The sequence below is a fragment of the Phragmites australis genome, chromosome 12 (assembly GCF_958298935.1).
Source record: "Phragmites australis chromosome 12, lpPhrAust1.1, whole genome shotgun sequence".
NCBI lineage: Eukaryota > Viridiplantae > Streptophyta > Magnoliopsida > Poales > Poaceae > Phragmites > Phragmites australis.
The window spans coordinates 1,101,334-1,113,579 of NC_084932.1; the positions used below are offsets into that span (position 1 = coordinate 1,101,334).

Sequence of the window (12,246 nt, forward strand, 5' to 3'; positions counted from 1 at the left end):
CGAAAATGGAGGGAGTATAATTTTATTTCTTGAACGATATGCAATGCTTATTCAACCGTCAAAAAAGAAAAAAAAATAATGCTTATTCAACCTTCAAAAAGGAAACAAACTGCAATGCTTATTCCTCTTGGGTTACAACCTTTGTGATAAGAGCTCAATAATGACTCAGCACAACTGTTTTGAAACCAGAGAGATTTCATCAGAAGATAGAAATCCCTTCTACTTCAGAGCAAATGAGAATGGCTTTCAGGGTTACTTAACAGCGGCGGAGGATTGCTGTTTTCCCTTTGGATATTCTTGGTTTGCCCAGTGATCGCATTTGATTATGACATGTGAACAAACAAATACTGTTATGTCCCTTAGATTATATGGACCAGATCACAACTAAATTTCTCCAAATTGACAAGCACTGTTCAGAATCTGTCCCTAATATATTATCCACAGGTGACACTTTTATTCTATGGGCCCTGAATGATAACTGATCGCTCACCTGCTAGACGATCTGTCCTATGGCTAATTGTTAACGTTGAGATGCTTAAAATGGGAGTCCACTAGTTAGGATGCTGGAGTACCATCCAATTGCCAGTTCAAAATTTAAGCTGAAAAGCCTCCATGCAATCTTTGTCTGAATATAATGCTAATCATTCTGCAGCAGTTGGTGTCCTCCCATTAGACTGAACCCATATTAGACCAGGACATTCTTATCATAATTTAGGTAACTGATTAGGATGTGATGTGACCCCCCACAATGTGTTTTCCTCGCCAAAGCAATGTGAACTGGAGTTAATTTTATCATGAGGACGCATGATTATTTTGGCTAATGATTGATTGATGTAATAAGAGGCCAGGGTATCTATCTCTGGGCCTACTGTCGCAATCAGGATGCATCAGGTTTTCTGGCTTTTGTTAGTAGGAACTAGGAAACAATCATAGAAAGAGGATTCAGTAGAAGCAATTTTAGCAACATTTCTTGCATGAACAGTTCATTTTTCTTCAGACATGTAGGTGTGGTGCTGCTCCTAAATTAGCTCTTAAATGTGTTATACTAGTGATATATCCATCTGAAATTCTGAACAACATGATTGCAGAGCACAACTGTTCACCATTTCCTCCAGCGAGATCCAAGATATGCCATCTTGCAAACAGGAAGATAGACTGGATGCACCAAAAAAGAAAAGAAAAGAAAAGAAAAGTTGCGTGGTCAGCTTAATCTACTGAATATAGAGGAATCATGCAGTAGCAATCAACTGTTTTCCCATTAAAAAAAGTTAATTACAAACAACTGCTCTAACCTTTTCTGGTGCAGAAAATAAACAGAGGCGAAATACAGGAAACAATCTGTATGGCTGTTCATTGCAGATGTTGGCTAATCCCAGCAGCTATCATTGCAGATATTAGTTCTGAATTTGCAATATGGCAGCTGAATCCCTGGCAAAGCGAGGGAAGCAGCTCTAGTCCTGCATTGCATTGGCCGTCTCTGATGCTGCCGCCTAGGCCCACTGGACTGGAGCATATCCAGCCTGCCGAGAGAGATGGGCTCTGTGGGATATGCATTGTTAGAAAAATGACACGTCTTTGCCCGCCACGACCCAACTTGGGCTTGTCCCTTGTTTTTATTCGGTCGGTTGGGCTGGGCTCCAACATGAAAATAGTTATGAAAAATTCTGAAAAAATTTGGTGGTATAGATGATGCTATAATCTAGCTCTCTAAAAAAAAGTTCATCTCAAACAATTACTGTACAATGAGAAACAAAAAAAAAAAGACAAATTTGAGCTCAAAAAACATGTGTATTGGTTGATTCGCTTAATGTGAGAACGATATTTTAGGATCCGTTGTAACACACGGACACTCATCCATAACGTCTCTGTGACTCTCTCTCTCTCCCTCTCCAGTCTTGGTAGGCTGAAACCTGGCCTGAACTCTGAAGTCTGAACTAAAGAACAAAAGGTAACTTAGGTGCGGAGAGAAAAATAATCTGGTCGTCTTCGTTGGGGCTGATAAATGAGTAGTTTTTTGAGGCAAATGGGCTGATGGAGAGATATGATTGGGCCGCCGAAATGGATGAACTGCGGCCTGCATGCATCTATCGCTAGTCAAATTTGTGCGGCAATGCGTGCTCACACTAGTTCTATTTGCGATCTCAAAAGAAAAAAGTTGTACGTGCGATCATCCCGAGCGTGACATGTACATTACTCTGATTTATTAAACAGCATTAGGCTCATTGAGAACATGCTTTGATGTTTGCACAAAATTTTCCTCTCTCTCTCAAAGTCTGATGTTCTGAACTGCTGCCGCTACGTTCCGACAACAAGAATTTTTGACTTTTGCCACAGCCGGACGCCGGGTAGATGAAACTGGTAAGTGGATAAGACCCTACATGTACAAATTGCGCACGTGCAGCGTCGCCTTACATTGCGTGTTTGAACAAATAACTGTCCAGATCGAGTGTCCAGTAATCGACTGCTCGCAGTTACTATGTTGCATGTGTACTCACTCACTCACTCACTCACCTATGTTTTAGTTAGTTTCTGGAGTAACAGAAATCAGTAGCACTGCTGTGGTCTGTGTGGAGTAGTGAGGTATGCCTTCAGATCGAAACGAAGAAGAAGAAGAAGAAATATTCCTAGCTAAGACATTAAGGAGCAGGTCGATCATACCCTCGATGATCTGCAGGTACCCTCGATGGCCGGATGGATGCATGCATCTGTATAATCTGTAGAAGCCTGTGATCTCGATCTCGATCAGTCGACGAATGATCAAATAATTATCTTGTCTTTTTTTTTAGACAAATAATTGGCTTCTCACTCATCTCATCACCGCAGCGCCACACATATCAGGCCATGTATGTAAGCAGCAAATTATGCTAGCTAGCTTGTCAGAAAGTTTAAGGCCCACGTACCTGTCCTGACGAAAAGTATGATGAGCACAAGCAATTCATATGCGTCCCTTTCGCACATTTCGTCACTTGGGCCGTCAGCTCGTACGCACGCGTGGAGACGAGATTTTTGACCTTCCCTATCTCGAGCCACGAGCACCGCAACTTATTGAGAGCTTAAAAGACATCACATCGTCTCTTCTCTACAATCCAGACTAAATAAATCCAACAGGAAGTTAGACCTTTCCATAAGAGTAGACTCCACTATAAATACATGAACTTTTTAATTATAATTTGTCTATGAGGTATAGGATCAACCAAAAGGCTTTTTCCACATATTAAAAAATCAAATTCAAATTTACATAATAAAGTCAAACGCCTCTGCAAACCCTTTTCTATTGTAAACCCTTTCAAGCCAAGGCACAAATATTAGGGAGGTGCAAGCTTTCAACGCTTCCTTCCTAACAGACCGCCGATCTCTCCACATAATCAACAACGCCTATATGTCCTTGTTGCCTAAAAAAACTGAAGTCTCAACACCATCTGATTTCAGGCAAGTCAGTTTGATTTACAGTGCTAGCAAATTGTTTTTGAAGTTTCTTGATCGCCGTTTGGCTCCAGAATTAAAGAATTTGGTAGGCCTCAACCAAAGTGCTTTTGTTAAAGGCCGATACATCCATGATAATTTCAAATTGGTACAAGCCAAAGCCAAGTTGTTCACCCGTTTGTGCAATCCTAAGCTGCTCATGAAACTAGATATAGCAAAGGCCTTTGATATAGTGTCATGGCCTTTCCTTATGCAGCTGCTTCGCCATAGGGGCTTCGATACCAAGTGGTGCGATTGGATTACGGCAATCCTAACCACATCCTCTACAAAGATTATGCTAAATGGGCATCTCGGACAACCCATTTACCATGCTCGCGGCTTAAGGCAAGGTGATCCTCTGTCTCCGATGTTGTTCATCCTTGTGATGGACGTCCTTGATCGGTTAATCCTCAAAGATGGGGAGCAGGGTGTTTTGCTTCCTTTGGGTAACCTGAAAGTTAAACATCGTTGCTCCCTGTATGCTGATGACGCAGTGATGTTTATCTCTCCTATCGTGCAAGACATTCATGCTTCTTTAGCATCCTGGAACTTTTTGGATCCGCAACTGGGCTCAAAACTAACCTTACCAAATGCACTGTTGTCCCAATTGGGTGCTCTGAGGATATCTTGAACTCTACCAGTCAGCTTCTCCCTTGCCAGATCGAGGATTTCCTCATCCCCCATTTGGGACTACCTTTGACAATTGCAAACTTGAGAAATCTCAGCTTTAGCCGCTTGTTGAAAAAGTGGTTAACCGCCTTCCATCCTGGAGTGCTACGCTGCTTACCAAGCCCGGGAGGCTGACCCTCATGAAGGCAGTATGTCAGCTATGCCGATCGATACCCTCATCTCGATTGAAGCCCCTAAGGCTATCTTAAAGGCTATTGATTAGATGAATTTCTTCTAGGCGGGTAAACAAACCTCCGTAGAAGGCAAATGTATGGTGTCCTGGGACATGGTCTGCAAACCGTTTGAATTCGGTGGCTTGGGAGTCATCAACCTCCAGATTGCAGGCTTTGCATTGCGCATGAGATGGTTGTGGTTGAAGCAATCCGGTGTCGAGACGGTGTGGATAGACTTGCCAATTGTGTCAGATTCAAAAGCAGTTGCGATGTTTGACATCTCAGTCTACACTGTGGTTGGGGATGGTCAACAAACTCTTTTCTTGAGTGATTGCTGGTTGGATGGCTCTGCTATAGATCAAAACCTGAACGGTTCAGGATGCCCTCATAGACAATAGGTGGATCGGGGATATTGCTAGCCCTCTGTCAGTGCAAGTATTCTACCAATATCTATTATTGTGGACAAAAATTCAAAGTTTTGGCCTGCAAGAGGGGGTGCCTGATCAGATGGTATGGCGATGGTCTTCCAGAGGTGTCTACTGGGCTAAAACTGCTTACCAGCAGTTCTTCCATGGCCTTACTGCTGAAGTGTGGAAGTCCTGGGCGCTGACTAAAATGAAATTCTTCATGTGGCTCGCTCTCCACCAGCCACTTGGACAACCAACCAACGCTATAGGTGTGACCTCCAGCAAGACAACGCCTGCAGTCTTTGCTACCAAGAGCCAGAAATAGTAGATCATTTGCTTATGAGTTGCTCGGTCACCAAGCAGGTATGGTGGGTGGTTCTAAGCTGGATTCATTTCCCATTTGCCATGCATCAAGCATCATGCTAGCTTGTAGATTGGTGGATTAACAATGGATCTCAGCTATCAATGGGCCATCGCAAGGGATTCAATACTCTGGTCCTTTTGGTATCCTAGATTATTTGGAAGTACCGTAATGCTAAGGTCTTTAACGATTCTATGTTCACGATGCCGGACATCATCATAAATATCAAGTCGGAGATCTCCATTTGGCTGGCGACAGGCACAAAACAGTTGTCCTCGATAGCGAGAAATTTAGCCTTCATTTCCTTTTAAGCTTGCCGTTGTCGGGACACAATGTAACCGATCTGTTGCCGTTAGCTCCACTATAAACGCGGGTGTCACATTCTTCTCTTTGATGTGTTGTAATTTGCCTCTTTTACCCCTTTCTTAATGCAATACACTACTACAAAACCTATTTTCGGAGCAGCGTCGGGTCCACACATTTCGATAGCCAGAGATATCATGTGGATGAAATCACAGAGGCTACCCCTTGCATTCTTCATGTTCCGGTCGGCAAGGGAGACTTCACTGTCGAGGCTGCCACTAGCCAGGCCATTCCAGACCGTGTGTTTCACAGTCAAGATATTCCGGCCGGTTACGCCAAGGTACAAGTGGACTTGATGTAGCCTGTTTTCATGAAATACAAGCTTGAAATCAGCACACCTTAGGGTATTGAGATTCTCGATGAGACTGTTGGAAACTTCATTCTGTGGCCCAAACGGGATATCATATTCAGCTGTCAGAAGTCACAATCGCCAGCGTCACGCCTGTCCTAGCGCCCAGCATCTCTGCCTCAGGCACCTCTGCCCCAGAGCCAACCCACTATGACTCCGGCACCTCTGCCTCAGAGCCAACCCACTCCGCCTCAGGCACCTCAGCCCCAGAGCCAACTCACTCTGACCTCAGGCACCTCAGCCCCCGCGCCAACCCTCTCCGTCTCAGGCACCGTCGCCCCCGCGCCCAGTATCTCCGTCGCAGGCAACTTCGCATCATGCTTCACCGGCTACAACTCAGGCACCTCTGCCTCCAGCGTCTCCGACTCCGACATCTCCGCCTCTAGCACATCCATCACCTGAGCATCGGAGAGTTCCTACAATGATTACCCCATATGAGAAGATTGATCTACCGGATCCGATGAAGAGGTGGCTTCTGTCCTCGTCAAAACCAAAGGCATCATCCGCTCAGGAATCTCCAGCGAAGGGCGATCTCACGAAATAGACCGTCAAAGCATTAAGTACCTCACAGATAGATTTTATGCCTACACTGGATGTTCCCGAGAAATATGAGCATGACAAGCTATTTCTGCCATCGTTTCAACTCCAAGAAGGTTCGTGGAAGATGAGGAAATTCCACGAATGGTACATGAGGGCATGTCGCGCGGGGCTCTCCATAATCACTGCTTCACTCCATAATCCAACACGATACGGACAAACCGGATGTGATGACGGTCCGTACACACTTTCCGGTAATAACACAACTTCTAATTCTTGTATCCCACTATTAATGACGAAGAGTTTTATTGAACTAACGAATACGTTGCGTTTTTATTTGTAGTGCCACAAGCAAGGTTTCAATACTGTTCTTTGTGGATACTATGTTTGTCAATTTCTTAGGATAAACGGGAGGTACACAACGAACCCTGAGGACGTAAGTCATCATTGCGCCTGCACATTCTTATTTGGTTATGTTTCCGTTGTCAGTAGTGTTTTAACTCTTTTAGTTGTGTTTTCAAACCAGGCAAGGATAATCCAGTGTGCCAACCAAGCTCTCACCGACAAAAAAATCTAAAACGTCCAACGTGACATGTGCCGGTTTATTATGCACGAAGTCATCCACAAGAATGGTAGATTCTTTGATCGCGGAGGCGAATTAGCTAGCCATCCGAGACTTTGTGTGTGGGAGAGTGACTCTTAGCTATATAGGCTTGTGATGTTGTAAATATTATTGTACTTGTGTTAAATATTGAAATATGTGATGCCATTCATCTTATTATTGAAACTGTGTGAAATCTGGATGGAATAAAATATATTCTAATTATTATTTTTTGAAATAAATACATACCATAGGCGGTTCTCATACGGAACCGTCTGTGGAAATCTTTATATCTAAGGCGACAACTAATGTGGACCACCTGTGGAAATCGATTTCCACAGGCGGTTCTTTATGTGGACCGCCTGTGGAAATCAATTTTCATAGACGGTCACTTTTGCGCCCGTTGATTTCCACAGGTCTTCGGTCGCAGGCGGGTGCGCTAAACGCCTGTGAAAAGACATTTCCACCCATATATACAGTTTCGTGTACTAGTGATATACGCACCCCTTCCGTGTGTACAAGAAAAGATAAAGAAAAAAAAATTAAGCGTAGCCACGAGCTATCAAGCTATCACATATCATTGGCGCGCTGGATGCATGTCGTCGTCACCATCGTCTTCATTTTCATCTTAGCAAACCATTCATTCTTTTGCTTTCACTACCCCTTGCAAACGGGTGCCTTACGTGGAGCCACGCCGATAACTACGCGCCAAAATTAGGGCAAATTAGTCATTATGCGAGTCCGAAGAATCCATATCCATTAACTTGCTGTAAATACAGTAGTTGATATTGATTAATTTAGGTGTGAAAAGGTTCAGGCCCCGTACCAAGCTGAGTTCTTGAACCTTGACAAATGGTAATCGTCTCTTGTGCCCTTGTACGTCCACCCACTGCTCTGGCTACAAGACGAGGCATTTCATCTATAAATCCATGGCTCAGTCCCTCCATCTCAAAAATTTCAAAACTCATATCTCTCTGCCTAGATATCTCCTTCTTCCTTCCACCTGTACAAGTAGACTCACCATTTCTATCACCATGACGATCAGCAGCAGTAGTCGCATGCCTGCTCTTCCAGCTGGTTTCCGTTTCCACCCAACTGACGAGGAGCTCATCGTTCACTACCTGATGAACCAGGCTGCCTCCATACCTTGCTCTGTGCCTATCATCGCCGAGGTCAACATCTACCAGTGCAACCCATGGGATCTTCCTGGTAATCACCTTATAATAACAGCATCAATATAATTTAGTTTTCAGACGATTTTCTTTACCAAATTCAGACAATTTTCCCCCATGTTCTTTTAGCCAAAGCCATGTTTGGCGAGAACGAGTGGTACTTCTTCAGCCCAAGGGACCGCAAGTACCCGAACGGCGCTCGGCCGAACCGCGCCGCCGGATCGGGCTACTGGAAGGCCACCGGCACCGACAAGGCCATCCTGTCGACTCCGACGAGCGAGAGCATCGGAGTGAAGAAGGTCCTTGTGTTCTACGGGGGAAAGCCTCCCAAGGGTGTCAAGACAGATTGGATCATGCATGAGTACCGCCTCACAGGAGCTAACAAGAGCACAAAGCGAAGAGGATCCTCCATGAGGGTGAGATTAATTATTTCCAGCTGACCTCTGATGTTTGCTGATGGAATTCTTAATTAATTTACCGTGTTAATTTGTTTTCAGTTGGATGACTGGGTGCTGTGCAGAATCCACAAGAAGAGCAACAATTTTCAGTTGTTCTCTGATCAGGAACAGGAGGGCTCAACTGTGGAGGAAGACTCCCTCGTCAGCAACATGAATACTACCGGTGCACCCTCGCCGAAGTCTGAAGCTCGTGGTGAAGATGATGAGTCGTTCCGGCCGACGAGCATGAGCAAGTCGTGCTCGCTGACCGATCTCCTCGACACCATCGACTACTCGGCGCTCTCGCAGCTGCTTCTCGACGGCTCATCATCTGATGCCCCAGTTGATGAGCCACAGCAAAGCCCACTAATCTACCCAACACCTGCATGCCATGCACTTAACTATAACGTGAACAGCAGCAACATCAGTATGCCACCACAAGTAGACGCGTATTCAGATTATATTGCTAATTGCAATGGCGTGAAGAGGAAGAGAATGATGACCATGGATGGTGCTAACTCCTTCGCCTTCGATGATGGCATCAGCTTCACAAAAAAACTGCAGCTGCCAAGTGATTCAAGGAGCGGCCATTTTGGCAGCACAAGCAGCTACTGCAACCAGCAGCTTGTGGAAACAAGTGGTTTTCAGTACAACAGCCTGCTGAGCAATCCATTCCTGGAGATGCAGTAGTGTGCGAACATTAGTGCACCGATATAGAGTGAATTCATACAAGTTAAAACTGAAAGTCTCAAACTATATGGACAAGCTAGCAGAAATGACAGATAATTCAGAATTCCACATATGAGATTTATTAGCTTTTCCTTCTCATTTTCATGTAAATTAGGGGTGTACTGCAAGTCAGGTGGAGATCAATGAATGATGACCACGTTTCTTGTACTATGTTGGTATATTTATTCAGCATGCATGTGCTGTTTGTATCCTTATCCAGTTGGAGAGTGTTGGATGAATATAATCGACTTGGCTCTCTTGGAATATATCCTAGCTGTGCCTGACGTGTAGTAGTCATAGGGCTTGCTTAGTTGAGCCAATGTTTTTTCAAAAACCGCTTTTAAAAGTTGTTTATAGAAAAGCTATTTTTAAATCAACTTTTTATACAAATAAAATATATTATATATATAATACTTCTCGGAACATCATCTCTCAGAAGCTACAAAAGCTCATCTAGATCCGCTTCTGTCTTCTAGTAATAATAACAGTTTTTATTATTTTTCTTTCTCAGAAATCATTTCTAGAAATAAACTGTTTAGTTCAATTTTCTACTTCTGAGTGGCAAAAGCCAGCGAAACAAACTAACCAATCTTTTGCTACTCCATGTGTGTTGTAGTATCTTCAGTTATTCTACATCAAAAGATTCTTGCTCATCTTTGTCACTGCAAACCAAGGTCCAAAAGACAAATAATCGAGAACAAATTAACCAATCTTTATATCTACTAATTAATTGGAAGCTTCTCCAGTAACTCCACGGTGATCCTTGGATTAGACATGCTAAGAAGAAACAGAAATACTAGAAAATCCACACAAAAAAGAACATCTGGCCGTTGATTTTGATGGATCCTTAGTATCCAAATATACTTTAGATTGGCTTAATATTATAAATGACTAAGTCCATTAGCTAACAACTAACTTAAGAAAGGGTTGAAAGAGATACAGACAGCCGAATCAGGCCCATCTACAAGAATCAACTTAAGAAAGGGCACACGCACTATAGATACTCTATTATAACCTATTTACCAAAGGAAAAAAAATTAAATTTGGGCTAACTTACTATTATAGATAACTAAGCCCATTAGCCAACACCAGTAACTTAAGAAAGGGCCAATATGGATACAGACAGCCGAATTAGGCCATCTACAATAATCAACTTAAGAAAGAGCCCAACCATTGCAGATACCTTACTAGAACCTATTTACCAGAGGAAAAAACAAATTCTTGAATCACTAAAATCATAAGTTACATAAAAAGGAACAACTTATATTTAATTGGCAGTGCTATATTATAATTAACTATGTATTGTGTTTGCATAATTGTATGATAGTTATAGTAGCATTTTTAACCATATGAATTAGAACTATATAACTAAACGATCATCTAACCAACCGTTTTAGAAGCGCAATTTTGCGTGGGCTAATTGGCTAGTAATATTTAATCTGTTGCGAGCCCAACCCAGTGACACCGTAATTAACCGGTCGGTTTGATCCATAATTATTCAACGTTTGAAGCATGCATGTTTGGCCATACATATCCTGATATCCATGCATGTTTGCGTCGGTGGACCAATGCAATGGCAAAACGTCATCACCGGAACTACTGATATTCTAATGGCCAGCCGCAAGATTACACCGGAATGACGACGACGGCGCCGGCGCACGTTCCTCAAATACTATACTACCTACCTGATTAATTATATGACATGGTCAGTTAGATAGAGGCCTTAGTTGATCCTCCTCCCCATTTGGTTGAGAAAGCTAGCTACTCTCCTCATTGGAGACAACGATTTGTTTATACTTAATTCTGGTGCTTTCAAACACTCAAATTATAACCATCGTACCATGCCAAGAAGACAATGCATACAATATAACTTTGTTTGAAGCAATCACGCCAATTAATTAAACTAGCCGCAGCATGATGTCACATCACATGTTAAAGAGCCTAACTATGTACGATTGGTGCTAGTCTAAGTGCCGGAGAGGTTATAATCTCTGATTGCAAGCTTAAGTCATGCATGCCCTAAACATATCATAGATTATCTCTCTAGTAAGCATGCTTACGGAAAGCTAATTGGAAGTTTTTGGGGCTTACTAGGATCTTTGTATTGCACCTACTTTAATTTGTCAATAGGTTCAGGGCTAGCTTATCCATGACATACACAAGGTAATTAATTGATTCCTTTTATAGAAGGAGCCCGTGACACTAGCTAGCCATTAACTAATAATTGGTTGCTTACGGAAACATGAACTACCTTGGTCTGATCCTGAATCAGCTTGGCGTAATCATGATGAGTTCCTGATGTTTGGTACCAGTACTGGTGCTTGCCTTGACAATTCACAAGATAAAATGGTGCTTTGCGGAGAAACCTGGGCCAAAACTCATACGGGCCGAAAAGCCCAGCGGCACAGAACTGATCTTCTAGATTTCCAGGCCACAAAATCTTCTTATCTCTTGTCTGTAATCTTTGGAGAGAATTGATGGAATGTAATGTTATTATATTTTTGGTGGGAAATGTTTTTTGGTTTTACCATTACAATATATAAATACAACGAACTTAATGGGCTGTTTGCTGTAAAATCCACGGGATGTTTGAATATATAAATACAACTAACTTAATGAGCTGTTTGCTGTAAAATCCACGGGATGTTTGAATATATAAATACAACTCATGAGCTGTTTGCTGACAGATACTCGAGTTTTGCACTGGCTTTGTTTTATAAGGGACCAGACAAATAGATTCATGTGTATCAGCTATATATTTAAAGAGAACATACATCTGATTATTACTATGTGCAGTACACAGCTAGCTAAGAACTTTTCTTGCCTCTATCTGACGCCATGCTACTGATTAGGTCTTAGATCTCGGATGAGCCAGCTGTTAAGTTTACAGAAAATGTCAAATATTTCAATTAGATAGTCCGAACTAACCGTTTCTTATATGTGCAGTTCAAAGCAGATCAGTAGCTACCAACTATAGCTAGTAGTA

The 12,246-nt window shown here is 42.7% G+C and overlaps 1 protein-coding gene across 1 annotated transcript; it reads left to right on the forward strand.

Moving 5' to 3' along the window:
* Positions 1-7,757: 7,757 nt before the first annotated feature.
* LOC133887055 (NAC transcription factor 29-like) lies at positions 7,758-9,526 on the forward strand. Its single transcript, XM_062326958.1, has 3 exons — positions 7,758-8,131; positions 8,224-8,510; positions 8,592-9,526. The coding sequence occupies exons 1-3, from the start codon at positions 7,852-7,854 to the stop codon at positions 9,219-9,221; spliced, it is 1,197 nt and encodes a 398-aa protein (XP_062182942.1). The 5' UTR covers positions 7,758-7,851; the 3' UTR covers positions 9,222-9,526.
* The last annotated feature ends 2,720 nt before the right edge of the window (positions 9,527-12,246 follow it).

Coding starts and splice junctions, on each gene's coding strand:
- LOC133887055 (XM_062326958.1), top strand. CDS start 7,852: ATGGCTCAGTCCCTCCATCTCAAAAATTTCAAAACTCATATCTCTCTG. Junction 8,132..8,223: donor CAACCCATGGGATCTTCCTG/GTAATCACCTTA, acceptor ATGTTCTTTTAG/CCAAAGCCATGTTTGGCGAG. Junction 8,511..8,591: donor GAAGAGGATCCTCCATGAGG/GTGAGATTAATT, acceptor ATTTGTTTTCAG/TTGGATGACTGGGTGCTGTG.